This window comes from Antechinus flavipes, chromosome 1, assembly GCF_016432865.1.
Source record: "Antechinus flavipes isolate AdamAnt ecotype Samford, QLD, Australia chromosome 1, AdamAnt_v2, whole genome shotgun sequence".
NCBI classification, from domain to species: domain Eukaryota; kingdom Metazoa; phylum Chordata; class Mammalia; order Dasyuromorphia; family Dasyuridae; genus Antechinus; species Antechinus flavipes.
Window position 1 is genome coordinate 379148666 of NC_067398.1, and position 20135 is coordinate 379168800.

General features: G+C 33.7%; 1 protein-coding gene across 1 annotated transcript in view; it reads right to left on the reverse strand.

Annotated features, from left to right (window-relative positions):
• GALNT1 (polypeptide N-acetylgalactosaminyltransferase 1) overlaps positions 1-20135 on the reverse strand; it is a 165126-nt gene that overhangs the window by 86171 nt on the left and 58820 nt on the right. Inside the window, exon 3 of the mRNA XM_051969768.1 lies at positions 6386-6560. Coding sequence (XP_051825728.1) covers positions 6386-6560 — 175 coding nt within the window. The remainder of the gene's footprint in view (positions 1-6385; positions 6561-20135) is intronic.

Genomic DNA, 20135 nt, shown 5'->3' on the forward strand with positions numbered 1-20135 from the left:
TAGAAATCACTTGGGATCTCCACACCCCTTGGCATCCTCCCTCTTCTGGGAAAGTAGAAAGGATGAATCAGGAAACAAAATGGCAACTGACTAAATTATCTTTAAAGACCCAACTACCTTGCACTAAATGTCTTCCTTTTGTTCTGGTCACAAGCCATGTAGAGAAGTTGGGCTTTCACCTTATGAATTATTGTACGGTCATCCTCTCCAGGCTTGTCCTATGGGAAACTGGGACCCTATCTTAGAGACAAAGGATTTATTTCTTAAGAGATGTTAAATCATTGCTAAGACATTTACAAGAACTTCAACAAAAGGGTTAATAGCTCAGACTCCTCCTCTAGGTTTCCCTGTTCATAGAATTCAGGTGGAGATTGAGTGTTGATCTGTTCCTGGAAGGATGAGAAGCTGACTCTGTGCTGTTTCCCACATTTTGGAATACCTGTAACCTAATAGGTCAATGGCCAGTTGCCAATTGTAGGAGGAAGGAGCAGGGTTTATGGAAATGTCAGTATGTCACCTTTGTGAGGGAAGGTCCCCTAGGGATGAGAGACTAGCAATATTACCCTTTTACAAGGAATAGTTCAGATATATTTTCGAGGGAACAACCTATTCTAATGGGTCATTATTGGATCTGTGGTTTAACTGCTTATACTCACCTACCTCTTAATTGGACAGAGATTTGCTATATTGGACTACTATAAGGCCAAAATTTTTTTCTCTTTCTGAATAGGCAAACCAATATTTAGGGATTCAGTTGTACGACGATTTGGGAAGAGAGAAATGGGGTTTAGATAACTCCATTACTCAGACTGGAGATGCAAATGGTTGGGGTGATTCCTGGCCTCCAGAAAGAATAGTTAAAGAGTATGAGCCAGCCACCTGGGCTCAAGATGGAAGTTGGGTATATAGAATCCCAATATATATGTTGAACAGGATAATTAAGCTTCAAGCAGTTGTAGAAATTAATAGCAGATAGTTGAGGCACTAGATATTTTGGCTTTCCAAGCTACTCAAACAAGAGAGGCTGTTTTACAACAGCCTTGTGCTGGATTGTTAGCTGAGGAAGGGGAAGTTTGTGTGAAACTAAATTTGTATATTTGTTGTATAAAGATGACAATGGAAATCTAGTAAAAAGTCATTAAAAACATTAGGAAACTTGCTCATGTTCCTGTATAGACCTGGACCTCACCGTTCAATACTTCTTGGTCCTGGTTTGGGGGAAGCTGGTGGAAGCAGTTCCTTTGGATTGGCCTTGTAGCTCTCAGTAGTGTTATATTACTCCCTATCTGCATAACTTGTTTGATCTGATTGATAACCAGAATAGTCCAAACCTCATTATCGAGAATGATTAGGTTGGAAGAGAAAGCCGAAGGATCTGTTAGATTGATGGTGTTAAAAGGACAAGGGTGGGAGCCAGTGGCCCAAGGAGACCGACAGGAACCAGAAGGGGATGAGGAATTCGATAGGGAATGTGAATTCAGTGTATAAATAAGAGGGGGGACTGAATGAGTTAACGTGAGATCTTTCAAGACAGCTGTGAAAAACAAGTAAGGCTTCATCTATTTCAAGGTTTAAGTAGGCCTGAAGGACTTTAAGCATTAAGTCAAGGGCATACTTAAAGGGTCTCCTCCCTGCTATTCTCCTAAGGGCATACTTAAAGTCTCCTTCCTGCCATCTTCCTAAGGATATACTTAAAGTCTCCTAAATGCTATCCCCCTAAGGGCATACTTAAGTCCCCTTCTTGTTATCCTCCCTATTTCAACCAAATATGGGCAACTATGTACTTATTGGTCAAGTTCAATTTCCTGGGTAGTTCCCACGTTTAGAATGTAAGATCCTCAGCCAATAAGGATGAGGGTCAGTGATGGAAGGGGAATTTGCGTTAGGGATTAAAAGCATCAATCCTGCCCGCTTCCTCCCTTCAATTGTCTGCCCAATTGGGTGGGATGCCCAATTCTCGGGAGAACTATAATAAACTTTGCTTTGCTTTTAGAGATCTCGACAGTCTTTTTTTAATTAAATGACCCACACAAGATGATCTGGCTTTTTACACTGGGTTTCATCTAATGCCAAGCTTTCTGCAAACTCATTTTTCTTTTATTGCTTCTTGTTGTAAAATAAGGTGTGTTATTTCTAATGAAGTTATAGCTTATATCATTACCTGGAACCTTTTTTTTCCATAAAATTTTGAAAATCATTTTACAGCTAAATCAATATTGGCCATGGCAGCCATTTCACTGAATATAGCAAGAACATCATCATCAAGTGTTTGTTGGCTAAGGTGGTTCTAGGCTTTATCCTCATTTTACCTCACTGTGTAGATTGCCATACCTTAATTCAATTTCCATAGCATGTTCTATGGCAGAGTGTCTTTCTACTTCTCATTTTTTGACATTTGTATTTTACTTAGAATAATCAAATAGGGCTATTTTAATTGATGCTGATTTCAACTGCTGCTTGAACAAGCCATTGTATACAAAGGAGTGATTTGGAAATAACTAGTCATTTAGTGTTAAGATATTGTCAGGGTTTTTTTTTGTTTGTTTGTTTGTTTTATAATTTTATTTGGTGCCTGTTAGTCTAGTATCTCCATTCTCTTTTCTTAATGAAGTTTATTATGTATAGGCACGAGGCTTCTTATAACAGAATTACAGAACAATTATCTTTATGGTCTTATTGCTTCATTATGACTACTATTTAAAGATCACTCAAAGGATAATAGAGAAATATGAAAAGTATAAATGTGATATAAAACATAAACAACAATAAACTATGAACAAGAAGCCACGAAAAATATCAAGGAAACATTTGCAAAAATAGTAATTAACAGGTTAACAGTTAACATACTGGAAATCATAATGTTAAGATACATAGGAAGGTCTCAAGCACATTGGGTAGACCCCTGTGGAAGGCTTATGGGAAGTCATAGATACGAGCCCACAATATGAGAAAGAATGGATGAGATGTTAGAAAAACTGGAAGGATTATGCACATAAAGAGATCACAAATCCTTATAAATAATGCAGTGGGCTCCCAAGTCCTTATTTAGGTCCTTTGATCTATATAATAAAATTCCTGTTAAAGGGCCTAACAAATAAAACTGCCTTTAGCTAGTATCTACAAGAAAACTTTCTGTGTAAATCCAACTTATATCCATTTTTACCTTTTTCTTTTACCCTTTCTAAGGCTACTTATAGACAAGGTCTCCTTGTGTCTTACCTCTTCCCTGAGTCATCATTCAGTCAATGCTAATATAGTATAATAGAGTAAGTATCTTGTTTGTAAGTTACTTTATTAATATCTAATGAGGTTTCACATTTTACCTACCCTTAAGGCTCATATATTTTATTTCTTATTTATGACCTTTTGGTACCTAGTATCCAAAAGCACATCTATTAAGAAAAGTGTACTGCTTTGTTTTTACATTAAGCTAATTAAACATTCTAGACTCCTACCACATAGTATTCTGGTCTCTAATTAAAAGACTGAAACAATAGAGAGCTCTATTCAATTCTGATACAGATTTAAAAGTTAGGAATATTTTCCTTATGCTGAACCCCAGAGGGAAGAACTAATTCCTTTTCTATGACAACCAGTTAAATACCTTATAGATTCACAGGAGGTAAAACAAGATGAGGCTACCATAGAGATTATTTTATCAATCTCATTTAAAACTGAGGACAAGAAATAAATACCCTACCCAAGATCGTATAAGAACAAAAAATATAGCTATGATGTGAACTCAGAGGTTCAGACACCAAATCTAGTATTCTTGAACTTTGCTATGTTTGATTGGAATATTCTCACCATTATAATAATCTCCTCTGATTTTATTCCAGCTAGGGTTACTTCTCTTCATAGATACTGCATTATAATGAATCTTACAAACCAGGGAATTGCAAAACTGTAATAGTAACAAATCAATGAAGAATTATATCTAACTTGAGTTTGGAATGCAGATAGAGTGATTTATTGTTTCTATGGATTTATCTATACTCTTAATATATATTTACTACACTGCATTCCCAACCTTCTACCTAGCTTCAGTGCATGCGATATCTTCATAAATTCATGTTTCCTATGTAGAGTATTCTCATGTCCCCATATAACATCTTTGTCTATGATCTGGGTGGAGGTGGGGGGGAGTAAGGAAAGAGATTTGAGGTTTTTCTGTGCCTCACCACTATTCCAAGCTTATCAGAACTATCTAAACCACTGTGAGTATGGATATCTGAAAGGTCTGAAAGAAGAAAGGCAAGTAAAAAAAAAAAAAAGGATAAAAATAAATATCTCTATGAATAAGAATTCTTCAGAAAAAAAAAGATAAGGGTACCTATCTTTATCAATTTTATCGACAACAACAAAAAAAGAAATGGATACTTCAATTACATAAAATTGAAAAGTTTTGTTTCAACAAAAGTAATGCAGCTAGAATTAGAAGAGAAGTAGTTAACTGGGCATAAATTCTTTGTAGTAAATATCTCTGAGAAAGGTACAAGATAGATACATAGAAAATAAATATAAATAAATAACAACAAAAGTCATCCTCAATGGGTAAATGCTCTAAGTGCCTGTTACATAGAAGACTTAAAAATACTTGTTGGTTGACTAATTCAAAGTATATGAACAAGCATTTTTCAGCAAGTGATGCAAGATATTAGCATCCATGTGAAAATAAGTTCTTCCAAACAAAAGAAATGCAAATTCAAACAACTCTTAAAATTTTATCTCATACTTCTTAGTTTGGCAAGAATTGACAAAAGCCAAAAATGACAAATGTTGGAACAGACTATAAGAAAGCACTATTGGTGGAGTTGTAAAATAATTCAACTTTCCTGGAAAATAACTTTGAATTACACTCAAAATTACTAACTTACAAGTACTTCTTGATTAGGAATACTACACAACCAGGCATATACCCCAAGGAAATAAAAAACAGAAGGGAAAGTTCCATATAAACAAAAATATTTCTATCAGCACTTTTGTAAAAGCAAGCTGTAAGTAAAGTAGATGTCCGTTGACTGGGAAATACCTCTGAATAAACTGGAGTATAGAAATGCAATAGAATATTATTATGCTATAATAAATGACAAATATGAAGAAAAACCAGGAAAAAAATCATAGAATCACCACAATAAGCAAAATAGAAAAAAAAAAAAACAGTAAAAGACTTCCTGAATTCTGATAAATGCATTTTTCTTATCTATAGACAAAAATGAGGGATAACAGGTACAGAATGAGGTACATTAGCGAAGGTGTTGACTTACTTTGTTTAACTCCATTTATTTATAATAAGGAAAGGGTATGTATGGGGGAGGGAGGATTGAGGGATATCACTCTAGGAAATCACAATAATGTTTTAAAAAAGAAGGAAAAAACCCACCAATACAATATTATATAACAAAACCAAACCATGTCTCTAAATCTCTCACTTTAAGAGGCTTAAAATTGGTTATTTCTAAAATAAAGACTTTGATTTATTAATCAAGCAGATTATTTGCTGTCATAACAAGTTTTGTGTTTTCAAATTATAGGAAAAGAAATTGTTTTAAAAAAAAAAGACCACTGGATTTACCTCTAGGAGTAGAGGAAAAGGTAGCAGAAAGAAGTGTAGGCACATTAATTTGTTTTATCCAGACTAATCCTTCCTTATCAAGACTGGACCATTGTAGGAGACAAGGAATCTGTGGAAGACTTTATATGGAAAGACAGGGTGAACAAAGGGTCTCTTTTAGTTTGAGCTATAATAATGACTTACTCTAACCATCAGTATTGTATGTGACACCTATTCAACTACATAATGACTCCAAATTAAACCCAGTCAGCCTAACCCCCTCATATGTAATAAGATGACTCTCTGGGTTGAACTGCATAAGGCAATCTATTTAATAATAACAAAAAAGGGCAGCCATAATTGTGTCATTGCAATGTCTCTCTGACTCTAGCCAGAGATAGTACTTTTGAAGGGTCCTTATCTGGGCTGTTGCTAGAAAAGTGACCCAATTCTTATTCAGTAACACTTTTACACCACATTGTACTTTTCTTTGCATTGGTGTTTAAAATTTGTATTCAGGCCCTCCAGAGGCTACAACTATATGAATATTTCTTAACAATGATATAGAAATATTAAAATTCTTTCATAATCTATTTTTAAGACAAACAGATTCTTTTCACTTTGGAAGGGATATTATAGTGTCTGAAAGACATAGTTCTGAAACTCAGAATTGATGGCATCTTACTACCAATTTATTTGGAAGATAAATAATTTAATGATTTAATTCACCAAACATTTTCAGTGGTTAAAGTTAACTTGCTGGAACTTTACAACATATTCATTACTCTTCATTTGATTTAAAAAACCTATCAGTAAAACACAAGTACTTACCCTTCTAATCTAACATCCGGTAAAGTTCTGTTGAGTGCAATCATTTCACTCGCCATTAAATTGAACTGATTGATTTTAAACATCTCTTTCATCTTTTCTTGATCTTCTTTAGGAATGGCGACAGGTTTTCCCATTTCTCCAGGACCTTCATGTGGTTTTTGTACTGGTTCTAGAACTAAGATTAAGAGGGCAATTTAACAAATTATTAATTTCATGTAAATTAATCTAGTTTTATGTCTTTCAAAATTAGAATTCACACTATCTAGTTATAATTATTCAACATAACCAAAAAATCCTTACATATTTAAATAATTAGATTCCCACATACAATCAAGAGTAGTAGGAGATACTTGATAATTTTTAAAATCTTTCTATTAAAGAGCTACTGAGCCTATAGAAAGATTCAATTAGCTAAGGGCCACATACAAATTAAAAGTCTCTTAACTAAGGTGACTTTTAAAAGAAATACAAAGCATTCAGTTTTTCATCTTTCTCTATAATTAAGAACAAAGAATATAAAACTACTCAAAAATGGAAAAAGCAAGCAGAAAAATATTCCACTTCCATGTTATATTCATTTAAGGGGAAATAAAAAATGACGAGAGAAAAGAGAAAAGAAAGGATGGGATAGAAGTTAAGAAGGAGATATAATAAAAAGAAAGTAAGAAAGGGAGAAGGGTATTATAATACAAAAAGGGTAATCAGAAATACTGAATAAATTATGAAATTTAACATACAAATTGGAAAGGTAATAATTTCTTTTTGAAACGCCAAATCTGCCACTAATTTACTGATTTTAAAACAAGTCTCCAATTCAATTGGAAGGCAGAAGAGCTAGACCCTAATTTTAGAACTGCCACTAATTCACTATGACTTTAAAACAAGTCATTTAATTTATTTCGGCAGCATCTACACCCTGCAAGACACTGTTGGGTACTGAGGTCACAAAGGTAAAATGATACTGTTCTTGCCTTCACAAAACTTACAACTATTAGAAAGCATGATACGAAAAAATTTAACAATATTTGAGAGAAATGAATAACACTTTTCAAATAAGAGGAAAAGCAATGTCTTTTTAGAGGAACTGGCAGCTAAGATGAACTTAAAAGAAGAAAATACTATTTCAATAGGTAGAAGAAATTTAAAAAGATCTATTTATTATTCAACAAACATTTATCAAGAGCCCACCTATCTAGTGTTAATTAGCCTTAGGGATACAAATACAAATAATAAAAACAATTCCTACTCTCAAGGACCTTAATTTCTATAGTCTTTCACATCTGTATGACTTTAGAACCACATCTGCAATAGAAATAATCAACCATGCTTTTTATTAAGTGCCTACTACATGCCAATTATTCCTCTAAGCACTATAAAATGAACAATAAGAACCAGCATTCCCCTCCTATGCTCAAAAAATTATCAAACTGTGCATACCCTTTGATACAGCAGTGTTACTATTGGGCTTATATCCCAAAGAGATCTTAAAGAAGGGAAAGGGACCTGTATGTGCAAAAATGTTTGTGGCAGCCCTCTTTGTAGTGGCCAGAAAATGGAAACTGAATGGATGCCCATCAATTGGAGAATGGCTGAATAAATTGTGGTATATGAATGTTATGGAATATTATTGTTCTGTAAAAAATGACCAGCAGGATGATTTCAGAAAGGCCTGGAGAGACTTACATGTATTGATGCTGAATGAAATGAGCAGGACTAGGAGATCATTATATACTTCAACAACAATACTATATGATGATCAATTCTGATGGACGTGGCTCTCTTCAACAATAAGATGAACCAAATCAGTTCCATTTGTTCAATAATGAATAGAACCAGCTATACCCAGTGAAAGAACTCTGGGAAATGAGTGTGAACCACTACACAGCATTTCCAATCCCTCTGTTTTTGTCCACTTGCATTTTTGATTTACTCCACAGGTTAATTGTATACTATTTCAAAGTCCGATTCTTCTTGTGCAGCAAAATAACTGTATGGATATGTATACATATATTGTATTTAACATATACTTTAACATATTTTTAACTATTGGTCTACCTGACATCTGGAAGGAGGGGAAAAATTGGAATAAATGATTTTGCAATTGTCAATGTTGAAAAATTACCCATGTAATTTTATCTTGTAAATAAAAAGCTCCAATTAAAAAAAAAAAAACAAACCAGCATTCCTTTTCACAATAGTCCCTACTCATTAAGAGCTTGCATCCTTATGGCATAATCACCACTGACCAAAAAAACCAAACATATGACTACTATGTATTTGAGAGTCTAGTATTTACTTAAATTGATATGTAACCTTATAAATTCAGGGATTACTTCCAACAATGCCAAAAGCAATTAATCTATGCCTGACAACACTTCCATGTAATTCTTGTCCATGTTCTCTCAAAAGTTCAACTTAGGAGAGCCCTAAAGAGCTGGGACAAGTTTTCCTCAGTTTCTCTTGACAATGAAAGGGTTGTCATCCCTCACTCTTACCAAGGAACCAGTCCATCCAACATTTCTTCTTGTTGCATAATTCCTTGATTACATCTATTATTTGTGTTGTTTCAGAGCCTCTCCTCCCTAGTTATATGCTGCAGCTGTTCACACCAACATAAGTACTATCTATCCATGACCCTCTGTGTGATACTTCATTTTTAGTTCTTCAGAGGCCGTGATGTTACAAACATCTCAATGCCACACAGTGCTAATAAAATGTTAGCACTGAAAAAGCTGGGCCTTTACTTTCATGGGAAGCTTGGGATAAGTAAAAGCTTCACAATCTGTCAAAAGCAATCTAGCTTGTTTTCTTACTATAGACCTGTCTCAGAACAAAAAGATACATGCAAATGGACAAATTCCAAATGACATTCTTCATCATCATCATCACTAGCATGTGTAAAGTACTTTAAGATTTGCAAAGAGCTTAAAACAAATATTCTCATTTTCTCCCCATAACAACCCCAGAAGATAGATGCTATTATTATTATTATTATTATTTCTACTTTAAAGATGATAAAACTGAGAGACCAAGAGGTAAAGTGAAAGATGTAATATAATATGCACAAGGTCTCATATTTAGGGCAAAATTTGAAGTGAACTCAGAACTGGTACTCTAAAATAAAGACAAGACCAGGGAGGGCTTCCAGTTCACCAAATGGGTAGTAGCTAAATACTAAGGGAATTCTTTCACTAAGCTATTATAGCTTATATCAAACAATTAAAAGAAAAAAATTCTTTAGCAAGTATTAATTATCCACTATGGACAAAAGACAATGTACAAAGATGATGTCAAGACATAATTTGCTACTATGAGGAAATTATAACAGATTTCTTAGTTTGAGTTGAAGGAAAGGGAAAATCCACTGGAATCATGAGAGCTCTAAATAGGGAACTGTAAGAAAGAGGGCTGATAAGTAGTATAATATACTTGAAACAGAGTATTAGAATGTAAACTTGGAGAGCTATGCTAGAACTTGACTGTGGAGAAACTTAAATCTCGAGTTAAACTATGAGAGCTACTGAAGATTTCTAAGCAGGGAAGTAATGACATTCAGAACCACAGATTAGGAAACTCACAATGGAAGTGATGCTCAGGACCAATTAGGATGATTAAAGAATGAAATAAAATTATCTAGATTTCAGTAAAATTCAATGTTAAAATAAAAGAAAATATAAAATGAAGCAATTGTTCCTACAAAGTAAAAATAAACAAAATCTGAAAAACTACAGTATTAAATAAGAATAAAATTTAAAATAAATATTATATGCAAAAATGTTAACTCACATGCACACATAACCTACAAGGAAACATAAGATAAGCTTAAATATGTTATGATGTAATAAATCTGTTATATGTAATCTATAAGTATTTAACTTAGAGACATGTTATTATACTTGCTCTTTGTTGAATGTCTTTAACAAAGTGTTTCTCAACAGAAGATAGGATTATGTGTATGTAATGTGAATTAGCAATTTTGTATTATTATGTAGTTCTAAGTAACCTTCCCATTGTTTTCTTCTATAACTTTATAATGTGCTGTAGGCTGTTTATATTATCATGCATCTCTCTACTGCCTTTTGGTTAATTTTCAACTTAAATTTTTTAGACTGTAGTATTCCATAATTCACAGGCATATAACATCAGAAGAAGAATACTTGTTTTTAAAAATGGGTCTTTGTTTCATGAAAAGGTTTGACTATTTAAAAATGTTTTGCAATTTTCTAAAGACAAAAATACAAGGCAATTTTAATAGCCCATATATGAATACATACACATATAAGTGTGTATACATAAATACATGCATGTATATACAAATGTGTGTGTAAAATTCAATTTCTGAAATTTTGTGATTTTCTTTCTAGTAAGAAAACAGTATTAGGAATTAAGAGATTAAAAGAAAAACTCAAAAATTAACAGACTTTCTATTAAAAAAAAAGAAAAAAGAGTTCCTTCCAATTCCCATGAAACAATAAGACTTAACTGTATTATTCTGAACTCACTTTTATTAAAAGTAAAACATGTTCAAAGATATCTTCTTTGAATTTAGGAAGATATTGCTTGCCAATTTGGAGAAATGAAGTTAGAGTGAATTCTATTTACCTATTTGTCACTTAGAAAAGAGAGAGATAAATGGGAACCTTGGTTGAAGAAGTGGTAGAGATTAGGTAGGAAAGGAAATAGCAAAAAATAGAAGTCTCTCTTCCCAATGACATTCCTTTTCTTCCCTCAAGGGACAAGCACATCACTAGATCAAAAGCCTCAGTCAAAATAGAGAGACACATTAAGAAACAGAAGATTAGGCTGGCAGCAGGATGCTGAATGCTGGCTTAGATGGAAGTTGCTCTGCCTGGTCCTTCATAGCTATTTCTTAGTATTAAGAAATGAAAGGTACACAGTAAGAGGAAGGTCTAGTTTATACTTTTGGTGGAAATCCCTTAGTGCAAGGGGAAACAATTTTTGGCCCAGATGGCTTTGTGCCCTTTGCTGCCTCTCAGAATATATTTGAAATGCAACTGGAGATAGAAGGCAAGTATTTAGGAAAAGGCTCCAAGGATTGTTGTGAGGGTCAAATAAGATAACATATATAAAATTCTATGCAAGCTTACTACTACACAACAGTATCCTTATGTTACAATAGGAGATAGCCCTTACATAATTAGGATACTCATTATTCCAATAAAACTATTTTCCTTGTCTAATCTTTACAATGCCCAAGCATTGATTACCCAACCAAATCCAAATTCTACAAACCTGACTTGTCGACTCATCACCAAGCAAATAATATCAATACACAACAATCGAGGTTGAACATGCGCCCTAATGCTTATATCTCTAATCCTATTTATCGCAACTACAAATCTTCTTGGTCTCCTCCCTTACTCGTTCACTCCTACCACACAACTCTCAAAGTTGTCAGTCATCTATTAATTCTCTAATCCAATGTCCTTTTCACAATATTCATTCTACTTGACCTCTTCTTTCGTGGAAGAACTCATCAGTAGAAGAAAGGTGCTGATGTGATAAGAATTGGAGACATCAGAGGCATGGTGGAATCATGGATTTCAAGGAATCAGGGATAACTGGACTTCGTCTTTTCCCCCAAATGGGGAAGATTTGTATTTTATAAGGAACTCTAGGACGATTTAGCTGTAGTATAGATGCCTACATAATAAAGAAATGATTTTAGTTAATAATCATCCATTTACTAGATTAATCCAAATATGGACCATAGTTGGTGGTTATAGTTTCATCCCAAGGCAGGTCTATGTAAAATCAATGATTTTTTTATGTTCTTAGTTTAAAAATAATTTGTCCACATTAAGTTCCTTGAAATTAATCTTTAACACTGGCTCTTCTATGTTAAATTTTCTATTAAATTTGGGTTTGATTGAAAGTCCTGAAAATCTGCAATCTTTAATTGCTTCTGACCTCATTATTCCAATAAAACTGTTTTCACTAAAGTTGTCAGTCATCTATTAATTGTCTAATCCAATGGCCTTTTTTTGATTTTCATTCTACTTGACCTCTTCTTTCCAGGTTTTCAGGATTCCCTTCTCTTCTGTTTCACCTCCTAACTGACTATTCCTTTTCAGTCTACTTTTATTCTTGTGGAAATAATCTCCTCCAGCCTTAGGGTCCCATAGAGTACTGGGTCCTCTTCTATTCTCCATCTATACTACTTAGTGATTTCATTAGCTCCCATGGATTTCATTACATCTCAATTCTGATAATTTTTAAATCTACCTATCTCATATCAACTGTTTTTGAGGTATATCAAACTGTACGTCCAAGAGTAATCTAAAACTCAACTGTCCAAAATGGTTCCAATTATATTTCCTCGAGTCTTCCCCTAACCTCCCAGTCCTGTAACTTCTGTTTTATCAAAAAGAGCAACACTGTCTTCCTAGACTCCTCATTATCTCTCACTCTCCCAAATCCAATCTGTTACTAAGGCCTGTCAATTTCAACTTAGTAGATGAAATTATCCCTCAAATATTCCTGATATTGATAGACCTACACACTACCGCTTATCATCTTGAGCCAACTGATGGGTCTGGGCCTCAAGTTTTTTCCCCACTCCAATCAATTCTCCATTCAGCTTCCAAAGTAATTTTCCTAAAGCACAGCTCCAATCCTGTCACTCTCCCTTATATGCTCAATAAACTTCAGTAACTCTCACCCACAGGACCAAATACAAATTACTCTAGTTTTCAAAAGCACTTCATAAGCTAGCTCCATTTTCCCCTACCTTTCCAAGTCTTCTTAAACTTTATACATTTACTTTACATGCTATTTTTCACTTTCTTTCTTATCTTTTTTTGTCGTCTTGTGCAAATTAATGAATATGGCAATATTTTACATAATTGCCCATGGATACTCCATAGCTGATTCCTGTAAGACTAGACTTCTTCCCATTCCAGAAATACTCTCTATTCTTCAACTCCAAGCATTTCTGGGGCTATCCTTTATGCCTAGAATGTTCTCCTTCATCTCTGTCTACTGACTTATCTGGCTTCTTTTTAAATCTCAACTAAAATCTTTAGGATGCCTTTCCCAACTCTTAATAATACTCTCTAATTCTATTCTCTTTTTATTATTTCCTACTTACCCTATATATACACCTTTTGAATACATAATGGATGCTTATTTTCGCTTTCATTAGACTATGAGCTCCTTGTGGGCAGGGAATGTTTATTGTCTCTTTTTTGCCTCCCTTGTACTTAGCAAAGATGCTCAGACATTCATATATGCAAATGCATTTACCCACATGTAAACATACATCTAAAACAATAATAATATGGTTGATATCATGTAGATTTCTTGACTGAATTTTGAGGTTTGACTTTGTCCAAGATCAAAGATTATTAGCCTTAATTGTTTTTTTTTTTCCTAGCAAATTTTACAGCTGATGCTTATTGTAGTGTTTCTGTAAATCTCTTATTGCCTATCACTCATAACTCTTCTATTCACTTGCCTTGTGATTACCCCCTATCCATCCCCTCCCTTAACATCTCTACCCATTCTTTCCTTCCTTCTTTATCCCAATCCCATTAATCTACACACCTTACCCTATACCCTTCTGTATCCTCACCTTATTTTATGCTATACTTTGACCCCCTTTTATTCCTTTCCCTATAATCTACATACCTTGTCCCACTGCCATAAATCTACATATCCTTCTATACCCCACTTTGTCCTATTCCCCTTCATAGTATATATGTAGTATTGCCTATTTTAACCCATTCCCAATGTGAGATTTTCAGAGCTATGAGCCCTTGTTCTTCCTCTAATGCCTCTATCTATTCTTGCTCTGTGTCTCATTTGTGTTACTATTTTTACCTTTTCCTAGACTGTCTTACTTTTTGAGTCAGATTATACTCAAATTCTGTCCCAATCTTTCTTTTGAGCTACCCAATTAGTGATGTCAATCTTAAACATACAGTATACACTTTCATGTAAAAAAACATAAAACAATTCTTCCATGTTAAGCTCTTTGAAATTAATCTTTGACACTGGCCCTTACATGTTAAATTTTCTATTAAATTTGGATTTGGTTGAGACAAAGTATTGAAAATCTGCTTGTTCATTAAATAACCTTTTTTTAAATTCAGTATTACAGATAATTTTGCTGGATATTTTTGGCTATAGGCCTAGTTTTTTTGATTGCTGGTATATATGATATTCCTATGTGTTTTCCATCAAGGATCTCTTTGAGATGATAATCAGTAAATATTTTTCTATTTCTATTTTCCCTGATGTTCCATCACATATAGAAAATTTTCTAGGATTATTTCTTGCATTATTGTGTCAAGGTTCTTTTTTTGGTCACAGCTTTCAGGTAGTCCTTTTTATTCCTACATTTTCTCTTCTTGAACTGTTCTCCAGATCTGTGGCTTTTCTTATGTTTCACATTCTATTCAATTTTTAAATTCTTTTTATTTTATTTTCTATTTCTTGGTCTCTTATAGCTTTACTGGTTTCCCCTTGCCCAATTCTAATTTTCAAATAATTATGTTCTTTAAATCTCTGTATTTCCTTCTAGATTTTTTTTTTTAACCCATAATATTGTTTTTCTTGGATGGCTTTTTTTTTTTTTTTTAAGTTTTTCCTTTTATCTCATTTGACTTCTAAAGTCTTTTTTGAGTTCTTCTATAAATTTTCTCTTGGTAAGGAGCCATTTAATGTTACTCCTTGGGTTAAAAGTTTTTTTTTTTTTTTTTTTTTTTTAAACTTCACTATTCTCCTCTAACGATGAACCCTACTCTTCCCTATTTCCATAGTAAATTTCTATGGCTGGATTATTTCTTCTTTGCTGGTTCATTTTTTTTTTGAAAAAACAGTTTTAAAATGAAAAATATTAGTGTAAGCATCTTTAATCCTGGGTTGGGGGATGGTACTTCTAGCTTCATTTCAACTCTCTCCTCTGACCTGGAACCCCAAACCAAAAGCGTCACCCTTCTCCAACTGCCTGCATTCAGCAGTATTCCTGCCCCACTGCCTCTTGCACTCAGGGATGTGTTGCTTCCTTCTCACCCAGGGCCATGCCTCTGCAGCACAGCTCCTGGACTTCCTGATCATGAGGTTCACTCAGTCTTTCTGGACATAGACCTCTGACTCTTTATGCTGTCCAGGAGGTAAAAGTTTCTGTGGTGCCTACTGAGGTTCCAACCAAAGCCAGCTAGTCCTAGAAGTCCCTACTTGCTGTTTCAATGTAGCTAACTTGGAAGTGTTTTTCTTTGGATCTTGTTGGGCTGTCCTGGGAGGATCCCTGTTTTGTCCCAAGTCTGTTTTTCACCCATCTAATGTTTGCACTAGGGCTCAGATTTCTTTTGTTTCTGGGGAAGTCTAGAGAGCTTGAAATTTACTGACTTACTCCACCATGTTCCTAGAATCCTCCCTTGTTATTGTTTCTATGATTTGTTTTTTTACCAAGTCATCATTTAGGATTTCACTGTCTCCATTTGGCCTGTGTTTTTTGTTTGTATTCCCTGAAACAATTACTATTTTTACTACATTATGATTTATAAAGGATGTAATAACTATTTCTGTCTTTTATCGTTGTTCACAATATCTCTGTATCCTAGTACATGGTCTGTTTTTGGAAAAGTTCCATTGGTACTACAAAACATGTATATTCTTTTGCTGTCTCATTTAGAAGATGCCATAAGTCTTTTAGCTTTAGTAGCTTCAGCAATTTCTTCAGTTCTGTCTTTCCCCTTTTATCTTTCTATTAGTCTTACCCCAAAACAAGAGATATTAAAGTCACTACTATATTACTGTCTATGTCTTCATGTAACTCAGAAAGTATTTCCTTCACAAATTTAAATACTTAAATAAATTTATTACAGATATTGATTTGTTGTCTGTGATTCCTTTCAGCAAAATCTAGTTTCCTCTTTAATCCTTTTATTTTTCCAATGTTTGTTTTGCCTAGTCAGATAACATGACTGTTACTCCTACCTTTTTGGATTCACTAGATGCATTTGTATTGTAGTTTGCAGTTACTGGATAGTTTTTTTCTGAAGATAATCTATAAATTCTTTCAATTACAATTTCATTTTCTTTGTTCAGAAGTTCTAACAGTTTTCTTGCCCTGCCCCCCCCCCCCTTTTTTTTTTGCATTACTGCCTTCAATTATTTTCATTTTGTCTTGCTTTTCTGGGACATTTACAAACCTCTGGTTGGTTCTATATATCCTGTCTTCAAAATCTGTATGTTTTGCTTTCCTAGTGAACACATTCTTTTAATGTTATCTTTTTTGCCTCTCTTCTTTTAGATAGTCCCTCCCTTTCGGCATATTTGCATCCCCAATCTATTGTTCTTTCTCTTGTTTCCTGGGTGAGGTTTACCATTGAAAATTCAGTTCCATATTTTCCCTTTTTTTATGGGTGAAGTCTCTTGTCACTATTGTCTATGTATTATAATGGTTCAGTTATTGCTTCCTTAATGAACTTGGATGCAAAGGCATTTGGAGCTTTAAAGTTGCATTATTCCTTTCAGCACAATGTCATTTCCTTGTTTATTGCTTTTGTTTTATTCAATATTTGTCCTTGCTTTATAATATAGCATGATTACAACTTTAGCTCTTTTGGGTTCCCTTGATGCATAGTCAATATGAATGAATAAATTAATAAATAAATACATTTCCATTTCCATTCCTTCAGTTTTATTGTTTTTTTAAATGTTTTAAACGCATTTCCTGTAAATAACAAATTATTCAAAATTCAAATTTATGAGTTAGACTTATATCTTCCTTCATTTGTTTTTTAATATGATTCTTCTAAGTTATAACTTTTCCCCTCTTCTGCTGTAAACATAATACAATATCTCTTCAGCGACATTGGTTTAAATTATTTTTGAAGTAGTCCTACTACCATTGGTAAAATGGTGGCAGTGGGAGAGGGAGTTCTGATTGAGCCTGAATTAGGCATTAGTTCATAGGAATTTTACTTTCTTTTAAATTTCTTATGTACAAGGCCAAAGAAGACAGCTGAATTTTTTTTGTTTGGTGCATAATTTCTTTTCTGAGAGGTTTAAGAGGTCATGAAGATCAGAAAAAAAAAAAGTCTAGTCTTCCATCTTTCTCTTTTTGGGCTTTCACAACTCCTCTCTGGTTTCTCATCTGAAAGATTCTTGTCAAACTCCTTTCATTATCATTTCCTCGTGTGTCAAATATTTGTTAAAAGTCCTGTCAACTTTTTATCTCGCAATGATCTATTTCCACGAGTTCAATGTTCACTTAAATGAAAATGATTTCCAAAACCATAAAAATCTTCCACTTCTTCCCTGAGCTTCCTTCTGGTGTCTCTAACTGCCTGTCAGGCATCTTTACATAGGTGATCCAGTAGTACCTTAAACATCTTAGATCCAAAAATATCTGTCTCCAAACTTTGCTATGATTGTACTTTTTAAGTACCTTTTAAGTACTACCTTTCTAAGGTAGTACCTTTCTTACCTTTCTAAGACCTTTTAAGTACCCCAAACCAACAACCTCACTAAGCCCTAAAAGTCTACTTCCTATAGGTCAAAGCAGAAATTCTTTAAGTTGGCATTAAAACCTTCTACAATCTGGTTAAGAGCCTACTATTAGCAGCCTTATTTCACAGTACTTCTATTTACACACATCATGTTCTATCCAAAGTCTGCTAATTGTTCTTCAAATTAAGGACAATATCACCCATCACTGCACATTCAGTTTCCAGGCATTTCTAACTCTCCCTATCCCTCATCTAGATTGTACCTTCTCATGTCTGTCTTTCAGAATTCTCTTTCTTTAAGGTTTAGCTCCTGTGCTACTTCTTAATTTGAACTGTAATGTTCTCTCCTCCCTCAAATCTTTCTACAATTCTTTCCCCCTAATACATCCCACTTTGTGTTATCAGATCTGTAAGCTCCACAATGACAAAGTTACTTTTTAATGATTTTTTGTATCCTTAGAACCTAGAATGTCTTACATATAATGTGCACTTAACACTAAATTTTTAATTAAACAAGAGCCCAAAGTACTCAACTACAAGTATTGCCTGCATGAAATTGTGAAGGGAGAAATAATATAAGAAGAAAGTATAATAAAGAATTAGGAATGCTGAGCCTGAACACATGAGAGCTATATTCATGTACTTGAAAGGTCACCACACTAAAGGGATTATTAGAATTGTTGAGCTTTGCCCCAGACTGCAAATATAGCAACAACAGGTAAAATTCACAAAAAATATAAATTTCAACTGTAAGTAGATAGTCCCAAAAAATTACAGTTGTTCATTTCATTGAGAGATTAGCTGGTCTATTTTACAAGGTTTTCCCAAGGCAGTTCTTAACTGGGATAAATCATTTTGTAAATTATTACAAAGTGCTATAAAAAAAGTCAGTAAATATAATGAATCTTGAAGTGTTGTGAATTCCACAAAAAACCAAATGTAAAATTAAAGTTATAACTTTGTTTTAAAAAGTTGTTTAGTAAACTTCAGATTTTCTGTAACACCAAGATTTATTTACCAAATATCTAAACAGATCAAATCTCTATTGAACCAAGTTGGCAGTTAGCAGATAGTTAAGGAAATATTTTTTTTAAAAATCCAAATAAGAGGAGCTCTCGCCTTAAAGGTTAGAGATCTATAAAAGGATGAAGACAAAATGCTCCACTATAAATGAAAAACAGGAAGAACAATACAGGATTGACACGAACAAATATAAAAACTGACATTTTTCTTCATCTTTCTGTTTATCACAATGACAAACTGAAAAAGGAATATAAAGGTTAACAAAATAATTTTAAGCAGAAGGAACTTTAAATAAGTTCAGTCCCTATGGGAGAGAGAACAAAAGGTATATGGATTTTATTACCTAGTTGAAACTATTAAATACCAGTCATATACATACAAAGGACTTTTAATTCTAAATTAAGAGAGTAACAGAAATAGAAAATGTTGAAATCAAGCCAGAAACTAGGTAGAACTTGTGATTTCATCAGTATGGGGAAACCCCAGCTAAGGAAATTCTCTTCACTTCTGCAGATTCTGCTATAGCTGTCTTAGCGAGTTATTAGAGGCCCAGAGAGGTTAAATAATTTGCGCACGGCCACATAGCTAGTATGCATCAAAGGCAGGGCTTGAACTCAAGTTTTCCTGTTTTCAAGGTTGTCCCCTATATCTGCTATTCTTGTCTCTAGAATAAATACCCCTCCCCCCAAAAAAAGCTTCCCACAAATAAAAAATATGTAGAGAATTATCTCATGTTTATATTAGCTATGAGCACACTAGTCTAGACAACCAAAAGTTCACTATAAATTCATTTGGGATAGAAGATATACTGAAATTTCTCCAGAAAAACTGGCCACACTACAGTAGTTCCTTTAAAAAGTTCTGTACACTAAAAGATCTAAAGTTTGAAGGGTTGAACTATTGGTTACATAAATGTTAAATTATTTTTATTCTAACACTGGATATGCTAATGAAATCACGATGTTCTAATGTATGAAATTTAAAACTATAGTTGCTAGGTCTGCAGTGCAATATGGTGATTTGTAGATAACTACTGTTCACTTACCCAGGCTCATTTTATATTTGCACTTCACATTTATTTCCTCTATCAGATTTCTTGCTGATTCTATCTCTATTTTTCAAAGGCTGTAATATTCTAAAAATCCAGCACCAAATCCCAGGACTGATGGAAAGATCTAAGGTGTTCTAGTTAGCAAAGCCTGCAGAACTCTCATCAATAAGCTTCTTTTCCCTTTGGAATGAGACAG